At 32.7% G+C, this 17,769-nt stretch overlaps 1 protein-coding gene across 1 annotated transcript in view; it reads right to left on the reverse strand.

Moving 5' to 3' along the window:
• Window positions 1–241: 241 nt before the first annotated feature.
• Window positions 242–17,769, reverse strand: part of LOC143069302 (microtubule-associated protein 1 light chain 3 gamma-like) — a 42,433-nt gene continuing 24,905 nt past the window's right edge. The window contains exon 4 of the mRNA XM_076243871.1: window positions 242–553. Coding sequence (XP_076099986.1) covers window positions 388–553 — 166 coding nt within the window. The 3' untranslated portion in view covers window positions 242–387. The remainder of the gene's footprint in view (window positions 554–17,769) is intronic.

Here is a 17,769-nt window from a genome sequence, read left to right on the forward strand (position 1 = left end):
AAATATATCTATAAGCAATTGTTAGATAGGCACTGTACATGCCTTACCAAAATCAGAAAAAAATGCCTCCGCCAATTAAACATGTACTGGTATATTATGCATTGTACTTGTATTACCCTTATAATGTATTATGTACTTTTTTGTTATTATTTTGTTCATTTCATGTATGCCATCTTTCCCATAAGGGAATACTATGCATTCAAATATAGATATACATAATGATAAACATTAACACAATAAATCCATGACAATCAACATGAATTATCATTATTTCATGATGAGAAATATTCACAATATATTAAATTTCAGATCAAAATAGAATAGAACCAGGTGCATGCCACCTTTTTATAAGACATTTCAATGAAAAAATACATTAATGTCATCATTTCAACAATTTCCAAACATTTCTTGTGAAGCATAAGTCATATATAAAAATCCATCTTCATCTCTATCATCTCTGTATACTTCTGCCAAAGTCATTGACATGCTAGAAATACTCTTGTTGTTGATAATAAGATAAAATGCTTGATTGGCATTCAGTGACATTCTATTTCTGTAAGATAAAATTTCAAAATTATGATATATAGTGGTTATTTCCATGCACTTTAATAATAACTTCCAATTCACAACATAATATACACAAATATAATTACAATATATGCTATATAAATCTATAATTGATATATAGGGCCAAGTGAGCTTTTCTCATCACTTGGTGTCCGGCGGCGTCGTTAACTTTTACAAAAATCTTCTCTGAACTTACTGGGCCAAATTTAACCAAACTTGGCCACAATCATCAATGGGGTATCTAGTTTAAAAAATGTGTCTGGTGACCCGTCGAACCAACCAAGATAGCCTCCATGGCTAACTAGAGGCTCTCAAGAGCCTGTGTCGCTCACCTGTTACTGTATTTACTGATGTCGGCCATCTTGGTTGGAAGGCGGGGTCATTAGACACTTTTCCCATCACTTTGCGTCCGTCGTCCGTCGTCGTCCGTCGTCGTTAACTTTTACAAAAATCTTCTCCTCTGAAACTACTGGGCCAAATTAAACAAAACTTGGCCACAATCATCATTGGGGTATCTAGTTTAAAAAATGTGTGGCGTGACCCGACCAACCAACCAAGATGGCCGCCATGGCTAAAAATAGAACATAGGGGTAAAATGCAGTTTTTGGCTTATAACTCAAAAACCAAAGCATTAAGAGCAAATCTGACATGGAATAAAATTGTTTATCAGGTCAAGAGCTATCTGCCCTCAAATTTTCAGATGAATCCGACAACCCGTTATTGGGTTGCTGCCCCTGAACTGGTAATTTTAGGGAATTTTTGCTGTTTTTGGCTATTATCTTGAATATTATTATAGATAGAGATAAACTGTAAACAGCAATAATGTTCAGCAAAGTAAGATTTACAAATAAGTCAACATGAACGAAATGGTCAGTTGACCCCTTTAGGAGTTATTCACCTTTATAGTCAATTTTTAACCATTTTTCGTAAATCTTAGTAATCTTTTACAAAAATCTTCTCCTCTGAAACTACTCGGCAAAATTAATCCAAACTTGGCCACAATCATCTTTGGGATATCTAGTTTAAAAAATGTGTGGCGTGACCTGGCCAACCAACCAAGATGGCCGCCATGGCTAAAAATAGAACATAGGGGTAAAATGCAGTTTTTGGCTTATAACTCAAAAACCAAAGCATTTAGAGCAAATCTTACGTGTGGTAAAAGTGTTTATCAGGTCAAGATCTATCTGTCCTGAAATTTTCAGATGAATCGGACAACCTATTGTTGGGTTGCTGCCTCTGAATTGGTAATTTTAAGGAAATTTTGCTGTTTTTGGTTATTATCTTGAATATTATTATAGATAGAGATAAACTGTTACAGCAATAATGTTCAGCAAAGTAAGATTTACAAATAAGTCAGCATGACCAAAATGGTCAATTGACCCCTGAAGGAGTTATTGCCCTTTATAGTCAATTTTTAACCATTTTTTCGTAAATCTTAGTAATCTTTTACAAAAATCTTCTTCTCTGAAACTACTGGGCAAAATTAAACTAAACTTGGCCACAATCATCATTGGGGTAACTTGTTTAAAAAATGTGTGGCGTGACCTGGCCAATCAACCAAAATGGCTGCCACGGCTAATAATAGAACATAGGGGTAAAATGCAGTTTGTGGCTTATAACTCAAAAACCGAAGCATTAAGAGAAAATCTGACAGGGTTTAATTGTTTATCAGGTCAAGATCTATCTGCCCTGATGTTTTCACATGGATCGGACAACCCGTTGTTAGGTTACTGTCCTGAATTGGTAATTTTAAGGAAATTTTGCTGGTTTTTTTGTTGTTATTATCTTGAATATTATTATAGATAGAGATAAACTGTATACAGCAATAACATTCAGCAAAATAAGATCTACAAATAAGTTTACATGACCAAAATAGTCAATTGACCCCTTAAGGAGTTATTGCCCTTTATAGTTAATTTTTAACATTTTTCATAAATTTTTGTAAATTTTTAGAAAATATTTTCCACTGTAATTACTGGGCCAAGTTCATTATAGATAGAGATAATTGTAGCAACAAGAATGCTCAGTAAAGTAAGATCTACAAACACATCACTATCACCAAAATGCAATTATGTCATGAATTTATCTGTGTCCATTGTTTAATATGCACAAGACCAAGGTGAGCGACACAGGCTCTTTAGAGCCTCTAGTTTAAAATAGATACCCTAGTAATGATTGTGGCCAAGTTTGGTTAAATTTGGCCCATAGTTTTAGAAAAGAAGATTTTTGTACAAGTTACAAAAATGATGAAAAGTTGTTCAATATTGACTATAAAAGGACAATAACTTTTAAGGGGTTCTCTGACAGTTTTGGTCATGTTGACTTATTTGTAGATCTTACTTTGCTGAACATTATTGCTGTTTACAGTTTATCTCTATCTATTATAGTATTCAAGATAATAACCAAAAACTGCTAAATTTCCTTAAAATTACCAGTTTTAGGGCAGCAACCCAACAACAGGTTGTAGGATTCATCTGAAAATTTGTGAGGGGATAGATCTTATTCTGATGGACATTTAAATGTTGAAAGATTTGCCCTAAATGTCTTAGTTTCAAAGATATATATTAAAAACTGCATTTTACCACTATGTTCTAATTTTAGCCATGTCATCCATTTTGTTTGGTAGGTGGGGTCATCTGACACATTTTTTAAACTATATACCACAATTATGATTGTGGCCAAGTTAGTTTAAATTTGGCCCAGTAGTTTCAGAGAAGAAGATTTCTGTCCAAGTTACAAAAATGACGAAAAGTTGTTCAATATTGACTATAAAAGGACAATAACTTTTAAGGGGTTCTCTGACAATTTTGATCATGTTGACTTATTTGTAGATCTTACATTGCTGAACATTATTGCTGTTTACAGTTTATCTCTATCTATAATAGTATTCAAGATAATATCCAAAAACTGCTAAATTTCCTTAAAATTACCAATTTTAGGGCAGCAACCCAACAACAGGTTGTAGGATTCATCTGAAAATTTGTGAGGGGATAGATCTTATTCTGATGGACATTTAAATGTTGAAAGATTTGCCCTAAATGTCTTAGTTTCAAAGATATATATTAAAAACTGCATTTTACCACTATGTTCTAATTTTAACCATGTCATCCATTTTGTTTGGTAGGTGGGGTCATCTGACACATTTTTAAAACTATATACCACAATTATGATTGTGGCCAAGTTAGTTTAAATTTGGCCCAGTAGTTTCAGAGAAGAAGATTTTTGTACAAGTTACAAAACATGACAAAAAGTTGTTAAAATTGACTATTAAGGGCAATAACTCCTTAAGGGGTTGACTGACAATTTTGGTCATGTTGACTTATTAGTAGGTCTTATTTTGCTGAACATTGTTGCTGTTTACAGTTTATCTCTATCTATAATAGTATTCAAGATAATAACCAACCAGGTGCTCCGCAGGGCGCAGCTTTATACGACCGCAGAGGTCGAACCCTGAACAGTTGGGGCAAGTATGGACAAAACATTCAAGCGTGATACAGCTCTGAATTTGGATTGTGATCAAATTTTTGACATTACATGGGTTTTTTTTTACACAAAACAAATGTCAAGATTTTACAAATCAATTAAAGATTTCTTCTTCAAACTTTTTAAATCTAAAATTAAATAGTTGACACAGCATAGGTTTCTGACACAGAATGAATGTGGTCTAATGAACTTAAAAGTTTTTTTTTTGCCTTTGAGCAATTCACTATGCTGTTGAATATTAATCCTCTCAAAAAAATGTTTGAAGAAATTTTCTTTTTATTTATGAAATCTGAAATGAGAAAAATTTAAACCCCCCCCCCTTTTTTTTCACATCCCGGTTTCCCTTTTTCCAAAACTGATATCAATTCAAATTTCTAATGGAGTTTGCAACAATAACTACTCTTTTAAATACATCATAAAATATTAAAATGTAAAATAAAGTGCTTGTTATCACTGAATGGTAAAGATTGGTTGGTAGTAAAAGTGAATATACATTGTTTATTGTATAAAACAATAAAAAAAACTTCATCAGCAACATTTTATATTGGCAAATTTCCAATGAAGTTATTTACATAAAGTTATTGGCAAATAAAAATAGAAAATAACATCATAGTCATGTCTGGCAAATGTCCAACATACATTATCTAAAAACATTTTAGATAAGATAAGGAAAAAAAGCTTCATTAGCAACATTTTATATTGTCAAATTTCCAATGAAGTTATTTACATAAAGTTATTGGCAAATAAAAATAGAAAATGACATCATAGTCATGTCTGGCAAATTTCCAACATATATTATCAACTACTATTCTATACAAAGAAAGATAACTCCAATTGAAAATTAATTGCTATTGCACAATATTGTGCAATTAGATATTTCTTGCTATTGTGCAATACTGTGCAATTGAAAATTTCTTGCTATTGCACAATACTTGATATGGAATCCTGATTTGGACCAACTTGAAAACGGGGCCCATAATCAAAAATCAAAGTACATATTTAGATAAAGCATATCAAATAAGCCCAAGAATTTAATTTTTGTTAAAATCAAACTTAGTTTAATTTTGGACCCTTTGGACCTTAATGTAGACCAACTTGAAAACTAGGCCAATAATTAAAAATCTAAGTACATTTTTAAATTCAGCATATCAAAGAACTCCAAGGATTCAATTTTTGTTAAAATCAAACTAAGTTTAATTTTGGACCCTATGGACCTTAATGTAGACCAATTTGAAAACGGGACCAAAAATTAAGAATCTACATACATAGTTAGATTCGGCATATCAAAGAACCCCAATTATTCAATTTTTGATGAAATCACACAAAGTTCAATTTTGGACCCTTTGGGCCCCTTATTCCTAAACTGTTAGGACCAAAACACCCAAAATCAAACCCAACCTTCCTTTTATGGTCATAAACCTTGTGTTTAAATTTCATAGATTTCTATTTACTTATACTAAAGTTATGGTGCAAAAACCAAAAATAATGCTTATTTGGGCCCCTTTTTGGCCCCTAATTCATAAACTGTTGTGACCTCAACTCCAAAAATCAATCCCAACCTTCCTTTTGTGGTCATAAACCATGTGTTAAAATTTCATTGATTTCTATTTACTTATACTAAAGTTATAGTGCGAAAACCAAGAATAATGCTTATTTGGGCCCTTTTTTGGCCCTTAATTCCTAAACTGTTGGAACCAAAACTCCCAAAATCAATCCCAACCTTCCTTTTGTGGTCATAAACCTTGTGTCAAAATTCCAGAGATTTCTATTCACTTAAACTAAAGTTATAGTGCGAAAACCAAGAAAATGCTTATTTGGGCCCTTTTTGGCCCCTAATTCCTAAAATGTTGGGACCAAAACTCCCAAAATCAATCCCAACCTTCCTTTTGTGGTCATAAACCTTGCGTTAAAATTTCATTGATTTCTATTCACTTTTACTAAAGTTAGAGTGCGAAAACTAAAAGTATTCGGACGACGACGACGACGCCAACGTGATAGCAATATACGACCAAAAAATTAAAATTTTTGCGGTTGTATAAAAACTGCAAAATTTCCTTAAAATTACCAATTCAGGGGCAGCAACCTATCAACAGGTTGTCCGATTCATCTGAAAATTTCAGAGCAGATAGATCTTGACCTGAACAACAATTTAACCTATGTCAGATTTGCTCTAAATGCTTTGGTTTTAAAGATATAAGCCAAAATATACATTTTACCCCTGTGTTCTATTTTTAGCCATGGCAGCCATCTTGGTTTGATGGCCAGGTCATCGGACACATAAAACTAGATACCTCAAGGATGATTGTGGCCAAGTTTGGTTATATTTGGCCCAGCAGTTTCAGAGGAGAAGATTTTTGTAAAAGTTTACAGACGACGGACGATGGACCCCAAGTGATGAGAAAAGCTCACTTGACCTTTCAGGTCAGGTGAGCTAAAAATAGAACATAGGGGTAAAATGTAAATTTTGGCTTATTCTGAAACCAAAGCATTTAGAACACATCTGACATGGGGTAAAATTGTTAATCAAATCAAGATCTATCTGACAACTGGTTATTGGGTTGATACCCCTGAATTGGTAATTTTAAGGAAATTTTGCCATTTTTGGTTACTATTTTGAATATTATTATAGATAGAGATAAACTGTAAACAGCAATGTTCAGCAAAGGAAGATTTACAAATATGTCAACATGGTCATGTGACCCCTTAATGAGTTATTGCCCTTTATAGTCATTTTTTACCAATTTTCGTAAATTTTTGTAATCTTTTACAAAAATCTTCTCCTTTGAAACTTCTAGGCCAAATTTTACCAAACTTTGCCACAATCATTATTAGGGTATCTAGTTTAAAAAATGTGTGTGGTGACCCAGCCAACCAACCAAGATGGCCACCATGGCTAAAAATAGAACATAGGGGGGTAAATGTAGATTTTGGCTTATAACTCTTAAACCAAAGCATTAAGAGCAAATCTGTCAACTGGTTAAATTGTTTATCAAGTCAATAATTATCTGCTGTGAAATTTTCAGATGAATAAGACAACTGGTTGTTGGGTTGCTGCCCCCAATTGGTAATTTTTAAAGAAATTTTGCTGTTTTTGGTTATTATCTTGAACATGTTGAAATTTACTATTATAGATAGGGATAAACTGTAAACGTCAATAATGTTCAGTACATTAAGATCTACAAATAAGTCAACATGACCAAAATGGTCAGTTGACCCCTTGAGGAGTTATTGCCCTTTATAGTTAATTTTTAACAATTTTCATTAATTTGGCAAATTTTGGCAACGAAGTTGTTTGTGCCATATGGTTTTACCCTTGTCCGTAATTCCGTCATTCTGCCATTTCGCAACAAACCATTATACAGAGTTTTTTTCTAAACGCCTTCAGATATTGGGCTGATTTTTGGTATGTGAGTTGAGTTACAGATCGAGTTTAAGTTTTGTTCCGCTCCACTAATTTTTACCGAAATTACAGGCAATAATTGGACTTTGATAATTTGTTGAAAATCACAGTTGATACAGACTTTTTTTCTAAACACTTTCAGATATTGGGCTATATTTTGGTATGTGAGTTACTCATGATGAGTTACAGATCAAGTTTAAGTTCGTTCCGCTCGGCTAATTTTTGCTGTAATTTCGGGATTTGGACTTTGATTAAATTTTTGAAAATCACAATTATACAGACCTTTTTTCTAAATGCTTTCAAAGATAGGGCTGATTTTTGGTACGTGAGCTAACCATGATGCGTTACAGATCAAGTATAAGTTTTGTTCTGCTTTGCTAATTTTTGCCAAAATTAAGGGTTTACAATTTTGAAAATTGTAGAAAATGATAGTTATATAGACTTTTTTTCTATACGCCTCTAGATTTTGAGCTGATTTTTGATATGTGAGACTACCATTATGTTTGTGTCCACATGTGTTATTGAAATTGCAGGTTTTTCGACTTTTTGAGACGGGGCCATTCATGTCGCTTTGACACATCATTTTACAAAATATTTTCCTCTGAAACTTAAGGGCCAAGTTTATTATAGATAGAGAAGTTGTAAGTAGCAAGAATGTTCAGTGAAGTAAGATGATTACAAACACATCACCATCACCAAAACACAATTTTGTCATGAATCCATCTGTGTCCTTTATTTAATACGCACATAGACCAAGGTGAGCGACACAGGCTCTTAAGAGCTTCTACATTTGTAGTTATCAATTGCATACAAATATAATATTTCATCTTCTCTTTTTCTGAGTCTATTGACAGTTTTTTTTTATTTAAACATCTAGATTAAATATTCCCAATTGATACAGGTCTGAATTTGGATTGTAATTAAATATTTGACACATAATAGGTTGCCTACACAGAATAACTGTAGTCAAAGAACTTAGAATTGGTTACATGATTAAAATTTATATTCATTTTTTTTGCATTAATAAATGCACTCAGTTTCTAGTTTTAATCCCATGTTTATAACGATAATAGTTTAGAGTTACCAGTTAGGCCAAAAATAAAATATTGTTTGTTTCCCCTCCCCCGACCGACCCGGTAATATCTCCTCTACTCGAAAAATTTTATTGGCCATTCTTGTCCAAATTTTTTTTTTATTGCTATGTTGATTTTTGGTGATATCTTTTCGATGCTGCAGTAAATATGTGTTGGTTTTTTTGTCAAACCTTTCCGGTGCTGTAGTCAACAAGCGTTTTAAATCAAGGCATTTTTGCATTGAAGCTCCTATATAATTCGGAATCAGACAACAAACATAATGCCTTGCCACACGATTTGTGTTGTGTGCAAGGAAGGGTGATATTTGAAAATAAACCAGAAGCTCCGCAGGGCGCAGCTTTATACAACCGCAGAGGTTGAACCCTGAACGGTTGGGGCAAGTATGGACACAACATTCAAGCTGGATTCAGCTCTAAAGGAGTAAGTTCGGTAAGTGCCATATTTGGCCCCAATTATAAAGTTCATGGTTACAAGACAATAATTGTTTTAAGTTGCCTTAAAGACATGTGAGAATGTTAAACAGAGCTGTTTTTGTCAAAGTTTAATTCTAACACGTTGATTTTTACATCCCAAAAAGGTCAAGATGAGGGATTTTGGTGAAATTTCACAAAATCAACTGGATTTCAACTAAATAAAGGACCAGGAAACATAGAGCGCATGCGTCGACAAGCTTCATATTCAAACAAGACATGTTAAATGTCTTCACAAACATTATTTTAAAAGATCTTTGTTGTCGACGTATGCGCTCTATGTTTCCTGTCAAATAATCTTTAGAAATTTACCCATTTTCATTGATTTTTTCGTAAAAAATCAATATGAGTACAACTTGTGACGTCATAATGAAACGCAGAAACGTAAAATTTTCAACTAAATGGCTTATATCCTATCTAGTCAATGTATTAACTATAATTTATCGTGATATTAGTCAATAAATTCCAATTTGAAATTTACGCTAAAAAAGGGGGCCATTTTAGGACCTTATCGAACATACTCCTTTGGATTGTGATTAAATAGTTGACACAGCATAAGTTTCTGACACAGAATGAATGTGGTCTAATGAACTTAAAATATTTTGTTTGCCTTTGAGCAATTCACTATGCTGTTGAATATTAATCCTCTCAAAAAAATGTTTGAAGAAATTTTCTTTTTATTTATGAAATCTGAAATGAGAAAAATTGAACCCCCCCCCCCCCAATTTTTTTTTTCACCTCCCCCTTTCCTTTATTCCAAAACTGATCTCAATTCAAATTTCTAATGGAGTTTGCAACAATAACTACTCATTTAAATACATCATAAAATATTACCAGATGCTCCGCAGGGCACAGCTTTATACGACCGCAAAGGTTGAACCCTGAACGGTTGGGGCAAGTATGGACAAAACATTCAAGCTGGATTCAGCTCTAAATTTGGATTGTGATTAAATAGTTGACACAGCATAGGTTTCGGACACAGAATGAATGTGGTCTAATGAACTTAAAATAATTTTTTTGCCTTTGAGCAATTCACTATGCTGTTGAATATTAATCCTCTCAAAAAAATGTTTGAAGAAATTTTCTTTCTATTTATGAAATCTGAAATGAGAAAAATTTACCCCCCCCCCCCATTTTTTTTCACACCCCCCTTTCCCTTTTTCCAAAACTGATCTCATTTCAAATTTCTAATGGAGATTGCAACAATAACTACTCATTTAAATACATCATAAAATATTAAAATGTAACAAAAGGTGCTTGTTATTACTGAATGGTAAAGATTGTATTAATTTATCAGTTGGTAGTAAAAGTGAATATACATTGTATATTGTATAAAACAATGATTTAAGTTGATTCAACTACTATTCTGGACAAAGAAAGATAACTCCAATCAATTGAAAATTTCTTGCTATTGCACAATATTGTGCAATTAGATATTTCTTGCTATTGCGCAATACTGTGCAATTGATAATATTTGCTATTGCACAATACTGTGCAATTAGATATTTCTTGCTATTGCGCAATACTGTGCAATTGATAATATTTGCTATTGCACAATACTGTGCAATTGAAGATTTCTTGCTATTGCGCAATACTGTGCAATTGAAAATTTCTTGCTATTGCACAGTACTGTGCAATTGAAGATTTCTTGCTATTGCTGAATACTGTGCAATTGAAAATTTCTTGCTATTGCACAATACTTAATATAATAATTTTGGATCCTGATTTGAACCAACTTGAAAACTCGGCCCATAATAAAAAAAATCTAAGTACATGTTTAGTTCATTTATTTACATAAATAAGGCCGTTAGTTTTCTCATTTGAATTGTTTTACATTGTCTTATCAGGGCCTTTTATAGCTGACTATGAGGTATGGGCTTTGCTCATTGTTGAAGGCCGTACGGTGACCTATAGTTGTTAATGTCTGTGTCATTTTGGTCTGTTGTGGATAGTTTTCTCATTGGCAATTATACCACATCTTCTTTTTTTTATATTAGATTCAGCATATCAAAAAAGCCCAAGAATTCAATTTTTGTTAGAATCAAACTTAGTTTAATTTTGGACCCTTTGGACTTTAATGTAGACACATTTGAAAACGGGACTAAAAATTAAGAATCTACACAGTTAGATTTGGCATATCAAAGAACCCCAATTATCCAATTTTTGATGAAATCAAACAAAGTTTAATTTTGGACCCCGATTTGGACCAACTTGAAAACTGGGCCAATAATCAAAAATCTTAACACATTTTTAGATTCAGCATATCAAAGAACCCCAAGGATTCAATTTTTGTTAAAATCTAACTACTGGTAAGTTTAATTTTGGACCCTTTGGACCTTAATGTAGACCAATTTGAAAACGGGACCAACAATTAAGAATCTACATACACAGTTAGATTCGGCATATCAAAGAACCCCAATTATTCAATTTTTGATGAAATCAAACAAAGTTCAATTTTGGAACCTTTGGACCCCTTATTCCTAAACTGTTGACGCCAAAACTCCCAAAATCAAACCCAACCTTCCTTTTATGGTCATAAACCTTGTGTTTAAATTTCATCGATTTCTATTTACTTATACTAAAGTTATGGTGCTAAAACCAAGAATAATGCTCGTTTGGGCCCCTTTTTGGCCCCTAATTCCTAAACTGTTGGAACTAAAACTCCCAAAATCAATCTAAACCTTCCTTTTGTTGTCATAAACCTTGTGTCAAAATTTCATAGATTTCTATTTACTTTAACTAAAGTTATAGTGCGTAAACCAAGAAAATGCTTTATTGGGCCCTTTTTGGCCCCTAATTCCTAAAATGTAGGGACCAAAACTCCCAAAATCAATCCCAACCTTCCTTTTGTGGTCATAAACCTTGTGTTAAAATTTCATACATTTCTATTCACTTTTACTTATGTTAGAGTGCGAAAACTAAAAGTATTCGGATGACGACGACGCCAATGCAGATGATGCAGACGACGACGCCAACGTGATACCAATATACGACCAAAATTTTTTTAAATTTTGCAGTTGTATAAAAATTATATCAAGAAATAAAATAAAATAATTTGCCTACCTACCTACCCATACTCTGATAACCTCAGTCGGGGAGGGGAATCAAAGATATTTTTAATGTTGGCCTTATAAGAAGTGAAACATGATAGATAGATGATACAACAAAGATAATGTTAGTATTCAAAAGGTAAATAACTCTGTATAATTACGTCCTTCATATTCACTGGTGTCAACCTGATGATCGTAACTGCAATTAAAATCATCCCAATATGGCGGACACAAATTAAGGGAAATTTTAGGGAAATTTTAGAAGGCTGATTTCTCCACTTTAACTGCTTATTTTCAGATTTGTTTTATGTCAGAAAACATCTTTATAAGCATTGCTATTGAAATATTTTTTTGTTCATGGTGAAAAAAGAATAAGAAGAATGAAAATCAAGATACAAAAATTCACAATGATGACCTTAACTTTTATTTATTTTTATCAACGATGATCGTAACTTTTATTTAAGATGATTGTAACTGTCTGTTCCAACGAAACTTTTTCTGATAAATAAAGTTAAAATGCATTTGAGTTTACCAACTTTATATTGATTACATATATTTTATATAAATAAGGTATTGGACATTTCATATTAATGGCAAGTTTGGTAAAATTGTAGATTTGTTTCCCCCCCCCCCCCCCCCCTCTTACACTTTGTAGGAACAATTAAGTACCTTTAGAAAACCTGGTATTTTTTGGGAATTCAAAGTTTATAGTTTTTTTTTAACAGATTTAGGTTTTTTAAAGGAGAGGTTGAAAAAATATAGCATTAAGCAGTGTCGCCATATCTGTTGAATGAAAAAAAAAATTAATGAAACTATCAATTAAAGGAGCTACTATTTGTTTTTAATTTTATTGGGGGAGGGGCTAGGATGAAAAAATTACCCCGATTTGGACCAACTTGAAAACTGGGCCAATAATCAAAAATCTTAACACATTTTTAGATTCAGCATATCAAAGAACCCAAGGATTCAATTTTTGTTAAAATCTAACTACTGGTAAGTTTAATTTTGGACCCTTTGGACCTTAATGTAGACCAATTTGAAAACGGGACCAACAATTAAGAATCTACATACACAGTTAGATTCGGCATATCAAAGAACCCCAATTATTCAATTTTTGATGAAATCAAACAAAGTTCAATTTTGGAACCTTTGGACCCCTTATTCCTAAACTGTTGACGCCAAAACTCCCAAAATCAAACCCAACCTTCCTTTTATGGTCATAAACCTTGTGTTTAAATTTCATCAATTTCTATTTACTTATACTAAAGTTATGGTGCTAAAACCAAGAATAATGCTCGTTTGGGCCCCTTTTTGGCCCCTAATTCCTAAACTGTTGGGACCTCAACTTCCAAAATCAATCCCAACTTTCCTTTTGTGGTCATAAACCTATTTACTTATACTAAAGTTATGGTGCGAAAACCAAGAAAAATGCTTATTTGGGCCCTTTTTTGGCCCCTATTTCCTAAATTGTTGGAACTAAAACTCCCAAAATCAATCTAAACCTTCCTTTTGTTGTCATAAACCTTGTGTCAAAATTTCATAGATTTCTATTTACTTTAACTAAAGTTATAGTGCGTAAACCAAGAAAATGCTTTATTGGGCCCTTTTTGGCCCCTAATTCCTAAAATGTAGGGACCAAAACTCCCAAAATCAATCCCAACCTTCCTTTTGTGGTCATAAACCTTGTGTTAAAATTTCATACATTTCTATTCACTTTTACTTATGTTAGAGTGCGAAAACTAAAAGTATTCGGATGACGACGACGCCAATGCAGATGATGCAGACGACGACGCCAACGTGATACCAATATACGACCAAAATTTTTTTAAATTTTGCAGTTGTATAAAAATTATATCAAGAAATAAAATAAAATAATTTGCCTACCTACCTACCCATACTCTGATAACCTCAGTCGGGGAGGGGAATCAAAGATATTTTTAATGTTGGCCTTATAAGAAGTGAAACATGATAGATAGATGATACAACAAAGATAATGTTAGTATTCAAAAGGTAAATAACTCTGTATAATTACGTCCTTCATATTCACTGGTGTCAACCTGATGATCGTAACTGCAATTAAAATCATCCCAATATGGCGGACACAAATTAAGGGAAATTTTAGGGAAATTTTAGAAGGCTGATTTCTCTACTTTAACTGCTTATTTTCAGATTTGTTTTATGTCAGAAAACATCTTTATAAGCATTGCTATTGAAATATTTTTTTGTTCATGGTGAAAAAAGAATAAGAAGAATGAAAATCAAGATACAAAAATTCACAATGATGACCTTAACTTTTATTTATTTTTATCAACGATGATCGTAACTTTTATTTAAGATGATTGTAACTGTCTGTTCCAACGAAACTTTTTCTGATAAATAAAGTTAAAATGCATTTGAGTTTACCAACTTTATATTGATTACATATATTTTATATAAATAAGGTATTGGACATTTCATATTAATGGCAAGTTTGGTAAAATTGTAGATTTGTTTCCCCCCCCCCCCCCCCTCTTACACTTTGTAGGAACAATTAAGTACCTTTAGAAAACCTGGTATTTTTTGGGAATTCAAAGTTTATAGTTTTTTTTTAACAGATTTAGCTTTTTTAAAGGAGAGGTTGAAAAAATATAGCATTAAGCAGTGTCGCCATATCTGTTGAATGAAAAAAAAAATTAATGAAACTATCAATTAAAGGAGCTACTATTTGTTTTTAATTTTATTGGGGGAGGGGCTAGGATGAAAAATTTTGTCCTGCATTTTTTAAGTTGAAATCTCATCCTGCACTTTTATTTTTCACTCTATTCGGTTCTGTCTTTTTTTTCATTAATTCATCCTGATTTTTTATACCTAAATTAACGTCCTGCTGTTTTATTTGGCCAAGTTGTTAATCTTGCCTTTTTTTACTCAAAACTCTTGTCCTGTCTTTTTTTTACCCATGGTAAATATAGGCAAAGTAGTCCAGTGGAGGATGCAGAAATTTCCATAATGGGGAAGGGGACTGGCTGCTTTAGATCTAGAGTAGGCCTGCTATAGTCATGCTTCATTGATTCCCTATATAATCAACCAAATGTTCCCCACAAAAAGGGGATGCAGACACCCTGGTGCTCCCTCTAAATCCGCCTTTGTAGTCTACCAATGTTTAATAGTCATAGTTTGATTAAGAAAATACAAGACCAGGCAACAAGTTAAAATCGTTAGAAACACACCAAAATAATGTAACTTTATGCCTACCTTTCTAAAATATTCAGTGAAAATTTTGGCCTGTATTCTTAAATGTATCATGAGAATGATGATTATATTTACTTCATTTAAACGTATTCCATCTTGAATGTTAACTTACTCATAAGAAACAAATATTGAGGACATGTGCATATAAGCCTGCTACATAGGGGGATCCAGGCCCCCCCTCTTTGTGGAAAAAATTTGGTTGATTATATGGGGAATCACTGATGCATGACTGGAGTGGCCCCCCCCCCCCCCCCCCTCTTATGAAAAGTTCTGGATCCGCCACTGTGCTAATTCCCCCTTATGTCATTGCTTATTGACAAATAGCGGTGATCATTAAAGCTCATTTTGTCTAGTTTTAAATCATACTATTTTCAGTAGTACCAATATATTTCGACTGCTAAATAGGACGTTCATTCAAAGAAACTAGAGGCTCTAAAGAGTCTGTGTCGCTCACCTTGGTCTATGCAGTGTTCTCCCCAGGCCGTTTTAGCGTCGCGGTACCGCGACGCTATATTTTTTCACCGTGATGCTATAATAATTCCCGCGACGCTATAATTATTCCCGCGACGCTATAATTATTTTGAAGATGCTATTTTACTTGTCCTCAATTTTGAACTTTCATCTATTATCGATTATGATCATAAAAATTATATCACCTTTAATTGTAATCCCTTTAAGTCGGACACTAAAAGCAATTAAGAGATTAAATAGCCAGGTGTTAATTGCCCTCAGGGTGATAACTGTTTGGATGCGAATATCCCAAGCTGACACTCGTGACATGACTAATACCACGTGTCTGCAATCCCTAATTTCGACATGGAAAAATGCAATCACAAAAACAATTCGAAATCTATGTTTTGTATTACGAAATTTCAAAGATTAAAACGATTTTTTTTTTAAAAGGTCGTTTATTTGTGCAACTCTCCAAAAAATACTTTCTTTCTCTTCCGGTAATACGAGAGCGAGAATTTTGGTTTTGAGCTAAAATAAGTTTTATACTTCTTTAAAAAGTGATCATAATTGGCTTAAGTTTATGTTTAATGCATTAAAAGCGTCTTATTCATTTACAATCTCTTGTCAAACAATGTTTATTCTCGGACTCATTTTCGTAAATTTTTCTACGGCCGCCATTGCACATTTTTGTGTAAACTACGGATCGGAACCGGACCAGATATGACAAAAATCCGCATTTTCACGATAATGACAACAGACGGACAGTAGACAGAAAAAATATACCAATAGAGAAAACTACGCATTAATAGACTATTTGTTAGATAACTTTGATAAAAATACATATTATTTTGATGTAAAGATAAGAAACAACAGGGACTAATTCATTGAGTGCCATGAAACAATGAATTTCATAAACATGATAAAAAAAAATTTTAAATTGATATTTTTTTTGCTACTTTTGCTACTTAATCTTAACTTAATATAATATAAAAAAAAATAGTTAATTTTGTGTAATAGATATTTAGTTTTGTATATATACAGGTTGCACTATAATGAACCATTCAATCATTTGACTTATGTGTTGGGTAACTGCTGAGGGTAACTGAAAGCACATATTTATTTTTATTTGGCACAATAATTCTGTAACTATAAATGAATAAAGAAAACATAAACTGAAACAACTGTTTTTGTTGTTATAGTTTAATTGTATTCTCAGTTATGAATTGAACAATATAAACTAAAACATATAAAGGAAAAAGAGCATCAACGCGACCCGACAAATGACATTAAAAAAAAAATACAGTTATTTTTTTTTACGCAAAATGTGATGCTATCCAAAATTTCTGGGGAGAACACTGGGTCTATGTGTATTATTAAACAAAGGACACAGATGGATTCATGACAAAATTAAGTTTTGGAGATGGTGATGTGTTTGTAGATCTTACTTTACTGAACATTCTTGTTGCTACAATTATCTCTATATATAATGAACTTGGCCCAGTGATTACAGTCGAAAATATTTTCTAAAAATTTATAAAAATTTATGAAAATTGACTATAAAGGGCAATAACTCCTTAAGGGGTCAATTGACAATTTTGGTTATGTTGGATTACTTGTAGATCTTATTTTGCTGAACATTATTGCTGCTTACAGTTTGTCTCTATCTATAATAATATTCAAGATAATAACCAAAAACAGCAAAATTTTATTTAAAATTACTTATTAGGGGGCAGCAACCCCACAAGGGGTTGTCTGATTTGTCTGAAAATTTCAGGGCAGATAGATCTTTTTCTAATAAACAATTTAATTTCTATCAGATTTGCTCTTAATGCTTTGGTTTCAGAGATATAAGCCAAAATCTACATTTCACCCCTATGTATTATTTTTAGCAATGGTGGCCATCTTGGTTGGTAGGCTTGTGTCATCGGACACATTTTTTGAACTAGATACCCCAATGATGATTGTGGCCAACTTTGGTTAAATTTGGCCCTGTAGTTTCAGAGAAGAAAATTGGGGGGCAGCAA

This window comes from Mytilus galloprovincialis, chromosome 3 (assembly GCF_965363235.1).
Source record: "Mytilus galloprovincialis chromosome 3, xbMytGall1.hap1.1, whole genome shotgun sequence".
Lineage (NCBI taxonomy): Eukaryota > Metazoa > Mollusca > Bivalvia > Mytilida > Mytilidae > Mytilus > Mytilus galloprovincialis.